Source organism: Neopelma chrysocephalum, unplaced genomic scaffold, assembly GCF_003984885.1.
Source record: "Neopelma chrysocephalum unplaced genomic scaffold, ASM398488v2 Primary Assembly neopelma1_98, whole genome shotgun sequence".
NCBI classification, from domain to species: domain Eukaryota; kingdom Metazoa; phylum Chordata; class Aves; order Passeriformes; family Pipridae; genus Neopelma; species Neopelma chrysocephalum.
Genome location: NW_020897761.1, coordinates 2,228,683 through 2,245,863, shown reverse-complemented (window position 1 = coordinate 2,245,863; position 17,181 = coordinate 2,228,683). Strand labels below are relative to the sequence as shown.

The following is a 17,181-nucleotide window of genomic DNA, read 5'->3' as shown; positions in this document are numbered from 1 at the left end:
GAGGGGGGAGCTCAAGACTCGGCCCCAACCAGACAAAGGTAGGTGCTTCCAAGGGAACCTACCTTCAAAGCCACAATAGTTCCCATCCAAATTCTGCCAAATCACCTCCATCAAGAAATCCACTGATTAAGAGCCTGAACTGCAGCACAGAATCTCCTGCAACCCAGCAGGACACGCACTTGGACAAGCCAAGGTGGGCTACAAGGTCCTTAGTTGTAACCAAACCTCTGTCCCTGTTTGAGTTGAGTCCCTGCCACGTGCATACAGGTAAAACATTTCTTAAAACACATAAAACTAACCCCAGACCCTGGCTGCATGTTAGTCCAACAGGTGGAAGGTCTGTTGAAAAGGGGATAGTTTAACTTCGCAGCACTTCTCTGGTGGGACCTCTGTCCTGACCAGCCTCACACCAGCTTATTTGGCAGTATGTAGGGGTCCCTCTCGCTTCCAGACACTGATGTCAACTGGCAGAAGGAGGTGCTGCTCTGCAAGGAAAGAGGCACCTCTGCTGGGCACCTGCCCTTGCTCACCAGGTAAGATGAGGGCTACACACTGACCACTCAGCCTCCCCACCACCTCTGGGCAGCTGTGCAGAGCCACGAGCGAGTACCACTCCACTGCACAGTGCCTCCTTCAGAGGGTGCCACAGGAGGCATAAGTGAGCAGGGTCTTTAGTTACGGTTCTGGTTATTCCAGCTAACTGAATTTGAACTCTTTGGAGATTTACGGCTTTTTATTTAGGCTGTGTATGGATTGATGTATTAGCTTTCCATGTGGAGAGCTACAGATGAGCCGAGACGGCACAGGAAGAGGTGGCTTTATGGGTGGGCTCTTCCTTACTGGTGATTTGGATGTGGCACCAACAGTCAGCAGACGATGTTGGCACCACTGGACGAGCTCAAAGACCTCCTGGTGTGCCCACAGCTACCCAGGACCCCTGTGAGAAAACCAAACCACACAGGGGAGGCAAAATGGGGCAGAAAATCTTCACAGCACGTCCCAGCACTTCTACTGGGAAGTGCTGGACTCAGTCACCAGGTCACCTCTCTCATCCAGGTAATCACCACAGCCGTTCCATGGCCATCACTGCTGACCCAGCACCATGGAGGAGAGGAGAGGGAGTTCGAGAAGGAGGACAATCACCCCACCCCAGACCCACAACAGAGAGCTCATGGAGGGACAAAAAAAAGGGATGGATTCAAACATCACCACCAGAGTTTTCCCGTCGAGACCAGGGGGGGGGGGGGGGGGGGGGTGGCAGGCTGGGACACAGACCTGGTGAACATCCTGCAGCTCCAGGGGGTGTAGCAGTGATGGGCTGCCAAGAGGAGAGGCAGGTGTTCTTATAAATGCTTTATAATGTATAAACCCATCGGAAATCGCCATGGCTCCTTTGTTCCCCTCACTCCCAAAGCCATGAGATCATCTCCTCCAGTGGGAGCCACTGTTGGAGGCGGGGAGATGGACAATCCTGCAGGTTTACATTATAAAGAGCCCCTGTCCACGACACAAGCAACTCAGTATCTACCCAGCTACGGCTACAAGAGTGAGCAGGCGACATCGATGCTTGCTGCAAAAGGATGTGGAGATGCCAGGGCCTTCTCCATGGGAAGGGGTTCTGTGCCACAGCCCATGGGGTGATCACCCTCGAGAATTCAGCTGCCCCATGCCCAGAGGGAATGTCCTTCCCTCCAGAGCATGGGTGGAGGCAGGCAGGTGACAAGCAGGGCTGGAAGGAACACGGTAGCTTCCCCACATGCTCAGTGGTGGACCCTTCTAGCTCCCAGGGCAATCCCAGGAGTTGTGCCACCTTTGTGGGGTGGGGGCAAGGGGACAGCAAACACAGATTACTGTACTGTTAGCACTGGTGAGGACACCCATCCACCCAGGAGCAGGCTGAGCCATCAACCTATGCTCCTTCAGCCATCAAAAGTCTTGATGGAAGGAAAAGGCCTTGGAAGGAAAAGGCTCTCTTGTCCTCCAATAAAGATTCTCAAACTATTCAGTGCATCTTCAGGCAGGTGATGCCCTTGAGCCCTGCCAGATATGCTCTGAAGGGCTGCCCTGGCAGAGGAGGGATCAGCCAAATCCCAAAGATACCTGATCCACCCTTGTGGTGGCCTGGGTGGCCTCCCGGGGGCTCAGAGCATTGTCCCCAGCCGGCAAACTTGCCCCATGCCCCTTGCCCATGTCAGGGTCTGCAGTCATCCCCCTGCCCTGCCCAGGGGCTGGTTCATCCCTGCGCTGTGTGAGCTGAATTCTCCCATGCTCTTCCCGAGGAGAGAGCAGGGGCTGAAAGCACCGGGCAAGGAATGGGGTGAGGAGGGTGAGGAAGGCAAAAGCCACGAGCCAGGGAGGGTGCAAGTGGGCAAGAACCAGGAGGAGGAGCTGCCGCCCAGTCTGGGGTGAGATGGGAGGGATGGATCACGGGCTGTAATCCATCGAGCGACCTCAGGGCTCCGATACAGCTGCCCCAAGAGCCTCGCACGGTACCTGAGCTGTGGACAAGGACAAGGCTCCAGTCTGCGTGGCTGCCAGGCCCTCCCCTCTCACCAGCACTAACGCCACCGCCGCCAGTGTCAGAGGCACAAAGAGAGAACAACAGCGTGACAAAGGAGCCTGAGCCTCTCCTCTCTTCTCCTCTCCCTCCTCGGGCACCAGCAGGGCACCGCAGCCCTGAGGCCTGCGAGCATCACCTTGGCACCACGCATCTGTGCCACGCAGCCCTGTGCTCATGCTGCATCACCTGCCCCAACCAGCAGCACACAGGAGGGCAGAGCAGCATGAAACTCATCCCTGGGTGCTCCTCCCCTCCAGGGCACAGGCACCACAGACATCTTGTGGTACCTGCAGGTGCCACAAGCTCGGTTCCGGAGCCCAACCACAAGGTGATGCTCAGTGAGGACACACTGCAGGCCAAGCACACAGGACCCTGCCCCCACTGTGGTGCTGCAGAGGCTGCTGGCACAAACCCCACCGGCCACATCCCCATCCCTGCAGGGCTCCAGAGCAACACTCCCTCTCAGAGCAGAGGAAAAGTCATCAGCCAGGGGGAACCATTTCCAGCACAAACATGTTCAGAGGGCAGCTTCACCCTGCTGGCTACTGCTTTTGCTGTCTCTGTGCACCCCAAGATGCATAGCAGGTGTACAGCTCCAGCTTTGCCACCCTTAGGTTTTCTCCCCTCTCTAACAGCCCCTTCTGCTCTGTTTCAAATCTACTTTCACCATCAACTTCTTCCTAGCACCTCCAGCTCGCCTTGCCTTGCTCCCTGCCTGCTTGCTCACCAGCATTTGACAAACAAGGAGAAATAAATCTCTGGAGCAGCCCCACACCGCTGCCAGGAGCCATCCCAGAAGCAGAGCAGAAGGGTGCAGAGAAATAAAAAAAACAAAGTCAGGGTCTAGTAGCCATAAGACACAGCTGCATTCTTTTCCCACCACAGCCAAGGGAAGGCAGGGAGCTGACAAGGATGGCAGCCACTTACGCCAAGGCAAAAGCCACCAGTGCTCCCACCACAACGATGAAATCCAGGATGTTCCACAGGTCTCGGAAGTAGGAGCCGTCCTGCAGGATCAAGCCTTGATCAATCATCTGGAGGGGAGAAACAGAGAAAAACAGGCAAGGGATGAGCAGCTCAGACATCAAGTGGAAGCAGCCACTGGTAGGACAAGCTGGGGCACAGGGACACTGCTGGGGAGCAGCAGACTCATCCCCGTGTCCTGGGTATAGGTCAAGGAGCATCATATTTGTGTGGAAGCCTGGAGGCTGATAAAACTGGTGCTGAGCACTCTGGACTCCCACTGCTGAGAACCAAACTTTAGGGTCTCTGCCACCCAGATTTAGGACCAGAACTGAAAAACTGAGCTATCTCCCATCCCCTGCAAGGATGCTGCCAGTCTCAGCACCCACAGCCTGCAAGGGCTCTTACCTTGATAACCATCTCGAAGGTGAAGACGCCAGTGAAGACATAGTCAAAATACCTCAGGACCTGCAGAGAGAGGTCACGGGTGCTCTGCAGCCGCTGCCAAGCAAACAGGCCCACTTGTACCCACCCAGACCCCACTACCACCCCACACCATGGCTCGCCTGGCTCAGGTGCAGACAGAGGGTTGGTTTCCTTGCCCCAAACCCAGCCTGTTCCCTAAGAGTTCAGTACAGTCATAAACCCAGCCTGTGTAGGCAGGAGGGAATAATTTCCTGTGCATGGCACAAGTGGCTTGGGACTCATGCTGTGAGCTGGAATCGTCTGTCTCCACACCAGGGCCTATGAACACCAGCATCTAAAGTAGTTTAAGCTACTTTACTGCTGACAAGGTGCCCTGGTCTGCAGCCCGGGCTCTAAACCCCTCGTGTGGGAAGCTGGGGTTTATAAAGGAAGGTGATGAGGAAGAAGCCAGACTGCATGGCACAGTGCAGGTGCTGCCACCAGCTGCCCTGATTCCCTGTCCCACACGTGCCCCACCACAGAAGCTAAAATTCTACAGGACCTCTGCCTGCACTGCCCTGCGGGACAGGGGGAGCGGGAGAGGGTTGCAATCACTTTGTTGCGGTCGGAGTTGGTGAGGACGGGATCCTCGGCCGCCAGGGCGATGCTGCTGGCGGCGATCACCAGAAGGATGCACATCTCGAAGTAGCGCAGGTTCACGATGTAGTGGCAGGCCCTCCGCACCCTGTGGGGACACAGCCCAACACCCCGACCTGTGAGCCCCCGGCAGGCCCCAGCCACGGCCCACGCGCAAAACCCACCCCACGTCACCACCTTCCAGGGCGGAAAGATGGGCAGCAAAGTCTGAGGAGCAAGAGAAGGGTGAATTTGGGCTTGCTGATCCCTTTGCTTGGCTGTCCCATCCATCCAGACACCCCCACAACCAGGCAGGGAAAGACTCTGACAAATTGGGGTGCTTATTCTTCCAGGCTGCTGGAGCCAGGGAAGAGCTACAGGGGAGTATAAAACTGCAGATAAATATAACAAGTAATGAATAAAAATCCCAACTAGCCATCAGCAGTTGGGAGAGAGAGCCAAGAGTGTGACTGGCACAGAGGGAGAGTGTTGTGGGGCCTGGGGAACACCACAGCTGGTTATCAAGACTGTTTGGGAGATATTCAGACTCCCTCCCACGGGGATTCCCTGTTTTTGGTGATGTCAAGAGGTCTTTCCCCTTGCAGCCCTCCCCAGTCCCGGGGCTCCTATGATCCAAAAAATGTCTCACGGGTTGGTGGTGCTGAAGATGAACATGGAGCTGTGCGGCACCATCGCTTTGCCCGTCTCACTTTTTTCCTTCTTCCGCTTCTTCTTCTCCATTTCCTCCTCGTCCTCTTTGGTCTCGGCCTCCTTTAATGGGCTGGCTTCACCATCTGTCTTGTTGCTAACTGCAGGAAAGCGAGAGCCTTTGCCCGGCCTTGCACCTAGACAGCACCCTGGGGTGTCCCTGCCACATGCAGGCACATGCAAACCTCCTGACTCCCTCTTTAAATCCCCGTGCTGTTACAGGGAGAGGGACCCCTCTCTCAGATGGGGAAAAAAAAAAAAAGAGACAAGCTGCTGGGATGAAGCAGATGAAATGGGGTTTAACAAGGCCAGTTTTCACCAAGCTGTTTAATTAATAACACTGTTTAAAGGAGCTCACCTTGACAGCGAGAATGCTGTTAAGGTGTTTGAGCGGCAGCAAGCTGGTGGAGGCTGTGCACGTGTCAGGAAAAACAGGGAATGCAAGTGTTTTGCCCAGGCAGAGAGGAAGGGGGAATGAGGAATCAGATGAAGGGGTGGATGAGAAGGAGGTGAGGAAGGGACATGGTCCCCAGGGGATGGTGGCACATCAGCGTTACATTTGGGACTCCCAAATGTGGAACCGGGGTGCTGGAGGGAGGTACTGCAAGGAGCAGCAAAGAAATCCCCCCCCCAGTTGACGGGTGTGGACAGGAAAAGCCATGCAAGCGGCTTTCCATCCCCACAGGGTCCCCGAGGGCTGGGAGAGGGGCTCAGGAAAGAGAGATGGTCCTCACTCTGTACCACAGCGGAGTCGTGGACATCGATCATGATGGTGGTGCTCTCCGTGGCCTTCTCGGTGTTGGGGGTGATGGAGGAGAGGTCGGGCTCGCTCCGGCTGACGGTGCGACTGCCCTGCAGCAGCGCCTGCTCGCTGGTGTCCGGGCTGCTGCAGTCCTGCTCCGTCAGGTTGCCTGTCTTCCCCCCGTGGGGCTCCGGGACTGCATGTGGGGGGCTCCCCTTCTTGGCAGTCCCAATCAGATCAGCATCACCGGCAGGGACTCCGTTTGTCCTGCAGGAGGGATGCGAGAGAAAACAAGGTGTGAGAGGATAGGGAGAGAGGACGAGGAGCTGTGGGAATGGCAAGATGCCCTCCCCAGTTACCAACCTGATGGACTCTCCGCTCGCCTCTGGCTCCCCCTGAATCAGCGCCTCGGCTGCGGCCACGTCCCCACGCCGGTCCCCATCCTGTGCCCCCTCCATGGTGCTGGCCTCCTCCAGACCCATCTCCTGGCTGGCCGAGCGGCTCCCCAAGATGCCAGCTTGCTCCTTCCCCTCCATCCGGGCTCTGCGGTGCCGGCTGCGCCGCTGGCTCTGCCTCATCCTGGCCCTATCCTCGACGCTGCCGCCTGCCCCGTCCTGCTCGCCCGGCTCACAGTTCCCATGGCATGATTTCTGCTGCCACATATCCTTGTCCCGCTTGGCCCGGGGCGATGGGCTCCTCCTGTCCTCACCACCGCCGGGGTTGGCTCCCGGGACAGGCTGCTCCGGTCCCTCAGCCAGCGGCCGCTCGCCCTTGCCCTGCTCCTCGGCGCACTTCTCCAGGGTGACGCCATCCCCTGGTTTCTTCCTGCGGAAGATGCTGGCATGGGGGTTGATGAGGGGCGGCTCGTCCTTGTTGATGCCCTCCTGGCTGGACATCTGCATGTGCCGGCGCAGCTGGCTGGTGCGCTGCTCCCACACCGACATGTGGTGCCGCCGCCGACGCTCCCGCCTGCGACGGGGCACAGCAAGGGGTCAGCATCCTGGCTGACCCCACCTCCCACCAGGTGAAGCACCCGCCCCGGATTTAATCTGGGAATCCCAGGGAGAGGGAAATGCCACCACCAGGGTTACAGGCTGTGCTAAGACTTCGTCAGCATCCCTCTGGTGCTGGTAGGGGCTGGAAACAGGGCTGAGACTGTACTTCTGGCCCCTTCAGAAGGCATCGGGCTGATGGATGACCAGCCCCAGCAGCCTCGCTGCTGCCCTGAAGCTTTCTTGTCCAGCTTCTAGGAGCAGACAGCACCCTGGCTTGCCCTATCCCAGACAGGCAGGGACCACCTTCCTCTTGTGTGATTGCCTGGAGCCACCTTAAATACGGGCCAAGCCCTCTCGCTGCATACAGGGACCCCTTTTTGCCTCTCGCCAGCACATCCCGGGTAGGAAGCCTGCCCCGAGGCTTGGGGAGCAGGAATTTTGACTGTCTGCAGGGGAAGGAGGTGCACTGGGCTTCTCTGTGTGGAGGACTAGGCTATGCCACGAAAACCTTAGCAGTGTCGTAAGTTCACCGGCAAACACCCTGGAGCAGACAGACGCGCCCTTCCCGACACACCTAAGGCACGGGGAAACACCCACGAGCACATACACCGCTCACACACCGCTCACGGCACATCCACGGGCGGCGACACGCACGTAGGGCACAGCACCACACACGGGGGGTCCGGCACACACCAAACCACACGCACGCACGAACGGGGTGCACGGGAGCACACGGGTACAGGCACACACACGCGGCCACCCCCTCCCCGCCCTGCCGAGGAGGCCGGAGGGGAGCGGGGTGTGCCCCGGCCCCGCGGACGCACAGACAGCACAGGAGCCACAGACGGACACGCGCCCCCGCGGCCCACATACAGGTGGCTGCTGCGTGGCTCCCACATCGACATGTGGTGTCTCCTCCGCCTGTCTCTTCTGGGGAGGAAAAATAAACGGGTTCAATCCCCCTCTTCGCCCGCCTTCCACTCCTGTGGGCAGCACAGAGAGGCGTCCCTCCCACCCCGGGCAGCCAGCATCTCCTTGCCGAGCGGCTGCAGGGCAGCGAGTCCCTGCGTGTGCACAGTGAAGCCCCACTTGCACAACGGCAGTGGGCTGCCCACAATCCCACTGACACGCTGTGATCCATTCCGTGGGGGCCACGGAGCCCCCCCCACACCACGCAAGGGGAGAGAGCAGTCCTTCAGAAGCCCCCATTCGTCCTTGGATATTTAACAGCTGTTTCAAACTGCTCCAAATTCACTTTTCCCAAGAAAAACGTGGCAATTGGAAAGAGGAAGGAGTGTATCAGGCCAGCCCCAAGCTGCTCAGAGCTGTCACCATGCTGCCCTAGGACTACAGAGGGGAACAGGAAGCTCCCCAGCAAATGCAAGGCACAAGCCCAGGGTGAGATGCTACAGAGCTCCTGTCACTTGAGCAGCCCCCACACAGAGAAGATTAACAAGGCTGGCAGTGTCCTTCACCCCCACCAGCAGTTGGGGAGATTCCAGGCTTTAACCTTCATATCAACACAGAAAAGATTAAGATAAGCACAGCTCCAAGCAAACTGCCCCAAGCAGATGCAATCACAAAATCCCTTAAGTTGGAATGGGTCTACAAGGATCGTTGAGTCCAACCCCTGGCACCGCACAAGACAACCCCAAGAATCACACCAGGTGCCTGAGAGAGTTGTCCAAATGCTTCCTGAGCTCTGGCAGGCTCAAGACCACCCCCTAAGAGTTTGAAGACACTCCCCGTTGTCCTACCACTTGTCAAAAAAACACCTTGTCAAAAGTCCCTCTCCAGCTCTCTTACAGCCCCTTTAGGTACTGGAAGGTGCTTTAAGGTCTCCCTGGAGCTTTCTCTTCTCCAGGCTGAACAACCTCAACTCTCTCAGCCTGTCCCCACAGGGGAGGTGCTCCGGTCACGCTCATCGTTACAGCGTGGGAACAGCCCAGTGCCACACTCAAGGCAAGGGATCGAGTTGCAGGCACCCACCGCCGTCCCCACAGCAAGTGCCCAAGCCTCCGAACGCATCCACGCACCACGCTGGGCACCAGCACATGACAGCACCCGCACGCGTCCATCTGGCCACCCACTCGCCAAACGGCCCCGCTCCATCTGCACCGCGGCGCCCGCGTACCAACACAGCACCCCGGCCGGCACCGCCGCCCGCGCCAGCCTGGCCACGTGGGAGCGCTCATCCCGTGGGAGCACTCGTCCCGTGGGAGCACTCGTCCCCGCACGCCGCCAGACCCCTCTGCAGGCAGGAATGCTGTACCGACCTGCCCGCGCTGGGTACCCACCGAGGAGTGAAGCCATCCGTGCCCGTGCACACTCAAAGGCCAGGTCTGCTCTGGCTTGTCCCGTGCTGTGCTGTCCCCACTGTCCCTCCCTGGCTGCTGGCATCAGTGCAGCACCACCAAAAGCACATCAGAGCCGATGCTCGCAACACACCCCACCATGGCATCACACTACCTGCCCCGACCCTATCCATCCTCACGAGTGGGAGGAGCTGGAAAAAAAGACCTGTGAATATCAATACCTCTCATTTCAATGCCATGAGAACAATAAAGGAAAGGTTAGAGACTGTTTTCCCAACCACCTCTACCTCACAATGACTAGAAAGCTTTATCAGGGATGTGCAGCGTGGGCAAATCCTTTACTGCCTTAATATATTCCATCTCCCCTCTTCTTCTCTTCTATCTGTCCATTCTTCATTCTCTCCTGCAGTCTAAATCCCTCTATTTCCTTACTTTATCCAACATATTCCCACTGGTAGCCAGAAACAGTCATGGCATACGGACTCCACCACCTTTCCCATAATCCCCCCAGGTACTTGGCCAGACACAGATTTATTATGAACATCCCATCACCCCCAAAACAAGGTGAAATCTGTGGCTGCTGGGAGGTCAGGCAGGGCTCACAAGTACCCCTGGTTCCTGCTCCCCCTAAAACCATGAGTGGGGAGACCATCAGATCCCACCACTGCCAAACCAGGGAGGGGGCTGTTGCCAACGCTGCCTCTGACCCCCCAAGATCAGCACTGAAAACAGCAGTTTCTCTCAGCAAATCTGCAAGAGATTCTGCCGTGTACGAGCTTGGCTGGGTTTCAAAGCATAACGAAACCTTAAAATTCCCTGGGAAGGGATTCTATAAAAAAAAAAAAAAAAGGGAGAAAAAAAATAATCCCTTCAGCTGTACTGAAATGTACTGTTTTGGGAAACAAATCAAAACGCCTCGTTCCAATGTTGACTTTGAAAGTTTTATGTGATTTAGACCATATGACACTGCAAAATAAAGAGAAAAAAGGCATCTAGAAAGGAAAAAACAGAATTTTCTCCTGCTGAAACACAGAGACAAGGCTCCTTAACACCATGCTGCAGGTTTATGTAGTTTGAGGCTTTTTCTCCTTGCTCAAATCACATTTCTGTACAAGCAAACATCATTTCACAAACCTGCTCCATCTCTCCTAACTGCATTCACTCCCAAGGAAGGAGCCTGGGGGAGATTTGTGACACTGCTGCTCCCTTCTCCCCCAGCCCTGGCTGCTCTCTTGCAGCTCTGCCACAAAGAAATGCTCCCCAGGTACAAATATCACCTCTCCTCAAGAATAGCTTGAGATACCTTCCTCCTCCCCAGCCTCCTTGCCCGCCCTTAGCATCGGCCCTGAGTGTTTGAACTCATATTTGGGGCAGAAAGCCTTTTTTTTAGCGTATTTCTGCCATGCCCAAGCACTGGGTTTGCTGTTTGGGGTAGGGTCTGGCAACTCAAGGTCCTCCAGGGTGACCTGGTCCCTGTGCTGCCACCTCTCCAAAGGCACTGCTGCTCTTGGGGAGCACAGTCCTAGACCTCAATCCATCCATCCATCCTCAGGAAGACACCCAGAGAGGGTCACCCCATGCAGGGACCTCTTTTTTTTTGAGAAGCCCCCACAACCAGCCATACCAAGCTCTGCTGCAGCTCTGTGCCCTTCTCAGAAGCCTGGCTGGCCTCAGGGGTTCACTGGGGTAGCAGTGGGGGGGGTCACTCACTCGATAGCTGGCATGTTTGGGGCAGACATGGGGCTGACTTCTTTGGCTTTCTGAAGGGCGTGCTTCTGGTTAAAGGCCTCCTCTTCCTCCTGCTCATCCTGCAGAGAAAAGAGAGGCATTGCTTAGTGGATGATGGGATTTCAAGGGAAGGTGCAGCCATGCGAAGGATCTGCAGGGCTACCCTACATGCCAAAGCATGAGGGACAAAGGGGGGGGGCTGTATTTCCAGAAACAGCCTTTATTTTCGTTGTGCTGTGGGGATGCAACTTCCCCACTACACCAGATCTTACTGAAGGCGTGAGCTCTACTTAAATAAGTGAACCCAGCCCACTGCAGGCAAGAGCTAGAACAGCCCCAGACAGCGTAGACCAGCTCAGCCCTCCCTTCTTCACAGCCACAGGGGCTACACAGGCATCCCCCTAACAGAGTGGGAGGTAAGACATCCATGAATGACCCCGGCAGAGACCGGATTGATTTAATGAGTATGGTTGTGTCTCCGGAGCAAAAAATGTCATTAGGAGTCATTAGCGAGCATTCAGCCTTTTCAAAAACTCGGCACTCTCTTAATTGATGCTGCTGGCACTCCGTGGGGCTCTCCCATCCCTCTCACCCCAGCAGCAGCCAGCAGCTCCTGGAAGTGCCATCTGCACCCACTGTGGGAGGACAGGGACCCCCCCAAGCACCCCTCAGGCAAACCAGCACCATGCTCCATTTCGGGTCAGATTTACACCAGCGCAGAAGCCTCGCAGTGAGCCCCAAGGACATGAGTAATAGGCATAGGCTCTACAAAAATCTGGTCCCCACGGGATCACTGGTCTGCTCCAAAGAGTGGCAATGACCCTTGCAGCTCTCTCGTATTCACAGTTATCCAGATGGTGCTCCAACAATTTAGCATTCCCCAAATATTTCCCAGCATGGTCTTAAAAACAGGTAAGCCCAATAACCTTCTTAAGCACCAGTCTAAATTGCATCCTAAATCACATTCGCTGCCCTGCGGGCAGATGGGGATTAAATACTGACACCACTGGAAAGTGCTTCCCACTCTACATCTCCAGAGTGCTCCAGAAAATAACAGTCCCCACACCAGATCCCATCCAACAGATGAGGGTTGTCTTGATCTGACTGGCAGCAAACAGAACTGGGGAGCTTAAATGGAGGAACAGTTAAAGCCACACTGGAAGTGTGGGTGTTGCTGAAGAGATCAGCAGGTTTAAGCACTTTCCTAAATCAAAGTCTAAATGGCTTTGCCCCCACTCCCTTCACAAGAGAAGGAAAAGGAGCAGCAGGAAGGTACCTTGGTGAGCTCCTGGGCATTGGCCAGGTTGTCCACGGCAATGGCCAAGAAGACGTTCAGCAGAGTATCTGTGAGCAGCTAAGGATGCACAAGCCGTGTGTTAAGGACATGCCTGTCTGCAGCTACCAAGGGAGGGTGGCCCTGATGGCTCCTCGTCAGCGCAGTGAGGAGCAGCCAAAGGCATAAACTCCTCACCCATCCCATTTAAACAGCCCTCAGTGCACCTCCAGACAGCTGCTCCTCTGCACTTGGGATACCCAGCACTGCCACATGTGTGGTGGGTCTTTCCCAGTTGGGAGAGAAGGAAGGAGCAGTGGGTGGGGAGGGGAATGCCCCCAAAGATGGGGTTGTCACCACTCAAAGCACAGCAGCCGTGTGGATACAGTTTCCAAACAGGGTGAGGACGATGAAGTAGATGGAGGACCACATCCCTGAGCGAACGCCTCCCTGGGAGCGGATGCCATTGTACATCACCTCGTTCCAGTCCTCACCAGTCAGGATCTGCAGGAAAGCAACACAGCAGCTCTGTCACCTGCACCTTCTTGTCACCTGGATCTCTCCCACCAATACACAGGAGCCAGTACAGAGACCCTGTGCAGTGGGTAACCCAGCTCCTAAGCTGCAGCACCTGAGGGAGATCACACTGGACGTTGCTGAGGATTTAGGTCTCCTCAGAAGAGTTTTGAAACTCTTCATCTTCTGTAACAGAGGTGGAAGAGTTTCCATCTCTTGCCATCCACTTTGTTATACAGGAGAGGGAGGAAGCAAGTTATATCCTAACAGAGGGGAGCCTTTTTGGTTTAAAGAGCCCCTTCCAGCCACAGGGGAGTGAGTCCCAAGTCTCTTTAGTTGTGTTCCCTTGCAGTCCAGCTCCTACCTGAAACACTGTCATGATGGCCGCAGGGAAAGTGTCAAAGTTGGCTGATGGAGTCCCGTCCATGAAGTTAAACCTGGAAAGGGGAACCGGAACATAAACGGGATGAAATACCAAGGTCAACAAACCCTGACTGCTATGCTATCAGCTCTCTTGCGCTTAGGAGGACCTCTCCCCAGTCCAAAAAAGGTCTCCTGAATATTTGGTGCTAGAAACCAAAAAGTCTCCTGGTTAGAAGGACCCCCACAGCCCAAAGGCACCCCCCGAGCAGGGACTTTTGTGTGGGAGAAGTACCACTGTTAGGAGCAGACTGAGGGGGAAGGCTTACAGTCTTCCTGGGCACCTAAAGAGGGTGTCATCACTTGGTTTTAACATCAAGAAATTCCTATTCCTCAGACTTGAAACAACCTACCTGCCTCCAAACAGCTGCATTCCCAGCAGGGCAAAGACCACAATAAAGAGGAAGAGGAGGAAGAGAAGACTGATAATAGACTTCATGGAGCTCATCAGGGAGACCACCAAATTTCTCAGGGATGCCCAGTACCTAGAAAAGAGAGATGCTGCTGCAGCACTCACAGTGATGCTGACCTTACCAGCAGGAGAGCAGGAGTGACTGGATCTGGGCTGCAGCCCCAGTCTGAGATGGAGACTGACAGGCTCTGATGGTTGGTACGCACTTGGTTATTTTAAATATCCGCAGGAGACGGAGGGCTCGTAGGACACTGATCCCAAAAGAGGTTCCTGGTCTGAATATAGCCCAAACCACTTCAAAGATGCTTCCCACTGTGACCTGAGAAACAGACACAGCCACAAGTCAAAGACAGGCTCAGGACAGGCTGTTGCAGGGAAACATAATGTGCCTGAAGATGAGGCACCCACCACCCTGCCCAAGACCTGGTGCCTCAGGATGGCACAGGGAGGCTGCCCCAGCAGAAAGGGCTCCCCTGCCCACTGTGAGGGCCATCCCATTCTCCCCCTTGGTGCCTTATGTTGCATCTCCCCCCACACCCACAGCATCTCCAGGCCTGCTTACCCCACAGTCAAAGCAGTTGAAGGAAGAATGGAAATAAAGGCGTGGCCCCATCCCGTACATCTTTAAGGACATCTCCAGCAGGAAGAGCCCAAGAAACAGGAACTCTGCATAGTCTAAAGAGAAAACCCAAACATGCTACCCTGGGGACAGTGAGCTGTGTGGAGCATCCTGCATGCACCCACCTGTCACCATACAGCACACCACAGAAACGGGACAAGTCAAGGACCACACTGTATCCCCAGGCTCTCAGAGTCTGGGATGAGGGGAGCTTGTCTGTGAGGAGCTAAATTGTACGTAACAGAGCATCAACCCCATGGTTTAATTCTTCAGGGTAGATACACCTGTGTCCCAGGGGTTTGGGAGGACCAGGGGTGGCCAGCACAGAGCAGAGCAGCTCTTCAGCGTGATTTGACAGTGGTTGAGGCGTCTGCAAAGGCATCAACCACATGACACTGTAGGAGAATATTAGCAACCTGGATTTAAATCAGCACATGGCTGGAACTTGGCCAGGGAAACCAAGCTGAACAGCCAAGAGCCAGTGAAAAGCTTCTCCAGCTATTTCCTGCACGTTTAGCAGGCAAGAGCCCGGCTCTTCCCCTCGTCCAGAAGATGCTTCTCACCACGACCAGCTGCCATACCACACCGTGGCATGCTGGGATCCCGGCAGGCCTGAGCACACCATTGCAGATTTGGGTAGACCCGGTGGTTGACAGGGACATTTTCAAGGTAAGAATAACAAGCAGCACTACTGCAGCAGCAGCTCAGGAGTAACACACGACTGCCGCGGGGCTGACCACACTGCTCTGCACTTTGCTTACGCTAGGATAGACATAGGCATAGTGCCTTTGAGACCTGACCTTGTACCATGGCCCACGGGCTGAGGGACACTCCTGTAACTGGAAGCTTGGAATGCCCATGGCATGCTCTGCACCAAAATTTTGACTCCGTGACCGGTCCCGTCCCTGCAAACTCACACCTTTCAGCAATTGTTTGTGGGCATTCAAAAACATGTCTCCAGCAAGATTTCCATCACCACTGGTCACAATTTTAGGATAAATCCCACCAAGACCCCCAGTCTATTTCTCTCTGCTGACAAACGCATCGGACCTGAAGGACACAAGGCTGGTACAACCCCTCCACATTTGCTCACAGAGCTGAGACAGCCCTTAGTGGCCACAGGGCCAAGGGCAAAGCTGAATTCCGTAGCTGTGTACACTCCTTTGTTATCAACAGCGAATGTAATTCAGGTTATTCCCCACCCAGCTCCATACCAGCATGATTCTGGTGGGGTTCATCCCCACTCTCCAAGGAGCGAGGGTGTGCTGCAACCTCCAGCTACCAGAGACAAGAAGGTTTAGCCCACCCAGGCAGAGTTCTCACACCTACACAAAGCCCAGGGACTCACAGAGGAAGTGGGTGAGCCAGGCTGGCTGGTTGTGATGGACGATGGCCACGCAGGCGGTGTTGAGAGCCACCAGGCTCAGGACGATCCAGTAGAAGACCTGGGATTTCACCATGTGGCGAACGGAGATGCGCAGGAGCCGTTCCTTGTGTCGTAAGTAGGAGGCACTGTCCATTCTGGCACCTTTGAGGCCAGACTGACTCAAGGGGTTACCTAAAGGAAAAGAGAGGGGACAAGGAGTTGGGTGCTCCAGTCAAGGTGAGAGAGGGACTTGGATGCTCCAGCCTTCCCTGCAACATGAGACAGGACAGGTGGCTCTTAAGGGACACAACTTATCCAAATGGTTATTAAGTGGCACAGGCGACAGCCTCCACGTGATGGGTGTGACTCTGGCAACTCAATAAGCTGGCAGAGGTTTTGGGGAAGCAAGCTGCAAACTGCACTGACCCAAGGTTGGATGAAGAGGTCTTCTCTGTGCCAGCCTCCGCTCGCCCACGGAGGAGATATCGACACAGTGCTCGTCACTCGAGCCCATGGCATCTGTCCGGTTCCTTTTGATGGTGGCTCGCCTGAGCACTGGGAAGGGAAGAGGAATGGGTGTTGGACAGCAGCAAAATTCTGCCAGCAGCCAGCTCATTAACCAGGACCTGGTGACCAGTGCTTAGGTCTGGCAAGAGGGGTTAAGCTCAGGGGTTAAGCTGTCAATCCACCTCCCCACACCCCCCTCATGGGCTGCAGATTCCACTGAGGCACCCCCAGACCTCCTGTCTCAACTAGGCAGGCAGAAGGAAGAGCAGGCAGATTTTAAGGGCATTGCTTGTCTTACCGTCTAAGGCTGAGGTCCCAGAATTTTTGTTCTCTTCAGCCAGCATGACTTCCTCTATGCAAAACACACAGTTCAGCATCAGGAGATGAGACACCATCAGACATCACTGCCCTGTACCTAATCACCTTTCCCAGCCCAGAGGCTGGCTCTAGGTTGCAAACTCTTATCAAGTATTGGTTAGGAGGGTAGCAAGTGGCAGCTACCACACATTGGGTCAGAAAGAAAAATTACTTGTAATCGTCCCTTCTCCCTCCACTGTCATTAACCTCACCATGAAGCTGACCACTGTAGTCAGGTCAGGGGCTCTACAACCCAACCCAGGGCCAAAACTAAGGTCTGGGACTCAGGGCTCGTTTCGAGATACCCATATTTTAGAAGTCTGAATGCTAGATGAAAGTGTAAATCTTCCCTTCACAGAGCTCAACGCCCTGACCTGATTCCTATGAGGAGCAAGCAAGGACATGGACTGTGGCAACACCCACAGGCTGTCACACTTGGCTGGGTGTCAGCAGGAAGCCTGGAACCTCCACCACCCCAAGCTCTTGCTCAGGTCCACCAGCCCCAAGGCAGGAACCAGTAAGTGCATCCCCTCCAGACAGCTCCAGGAGGAGATTTAACTGGAAAACCAGTCTCACCGTTCACTGCTCTACATCCCCACTGCCCACCACTGCAGGGGACTCTAGCAAATGCCAAGAGAAAGGAAACCACTGCAGAGCAA

General features: G+C 55.3%; 1 protein-coding gene across 8 annotated transcripts in view; it reads right to left on the bottom strand.

Annotated features, from left to right (window-relative positions):
* CACNA1E (calcium voltage-gated channel subunit alpha1 E) overlaps window positions 1–17,181 on the bottom strand; it is a 111,320-nt gene that overhangs the window by 29,852 nt on the left and 64,287 nt on the right. For 5 of the 8 annotated variants that reach the window (XM_027694868.1, XM_027694871.1, XM_027694870.1 and 2 more), the window contains exons 10-26: window positions 16,464–16,517; window positions 16,085–16,213; window positions 15,641–15,850; window positions 14,236–14,348; window positions 13,880–13,992; window positions 13,615–13,746; window positions 13,206–13,278; window positions 12,712–12,829; window positions 12,329–12,396; window positions 11,035–11,132; window positions 7,883–7,939; window positions 6,378–6,983; window positions 6,007–6,281; window positions 5,214–5,373; window positions 4,544–4,673; window positions 3,932–3,991; window positions 3,488–3,594 (exon numbers count right to left, since the gene is read on the bottom strand). In XM_027694868.1, coding sequence (XP_027550669.1) covers window positions 3,488–3,594; window positions 3,932–3,991; window positions 4,544–4,673; window positions 5,214–5,373; window positions 6,007–6,281; window positions 6,378–6,983; window positions 7,883–7,939; window positions 11,035–11,132; window positions 12,329–12,396; window positions 12,712–12,829; window positions 13,206–13,278; window positions 13,615–13,746; window positions 13,880–13,992; window positions 14,236–14,348; window positions 15,641–15,850; window positions 16,085–16,213; window positions 16,464–16,517 — 2,503 coding nt within the window. The remainder of the gene's footprint in view (window positions 1–3,487; window positions 3,595–3,931; window positions 3,992–4,543; window positions 4,674–5,213; window positions 5,374–6,006; window positions 6,282–6,377; window positions 6,984–7,882; window positions 7,940–11,034; window positions 11,133–12,328; window positions 12,397–12,711; window positions 12,830–13,205; window positions 13,279–13,614; window positions 13,747–13,879; window positions 13,993–14,235; window positions 14,349–15,640; window positions 15,851–16,084; window positions 16,214–16,463; window positions 16,518–17,181) is intronic. The other 3 variants (XM_027694874.1, XM_027694869.1, XM_027694873.1) reach the window with 1 other exon arrangement.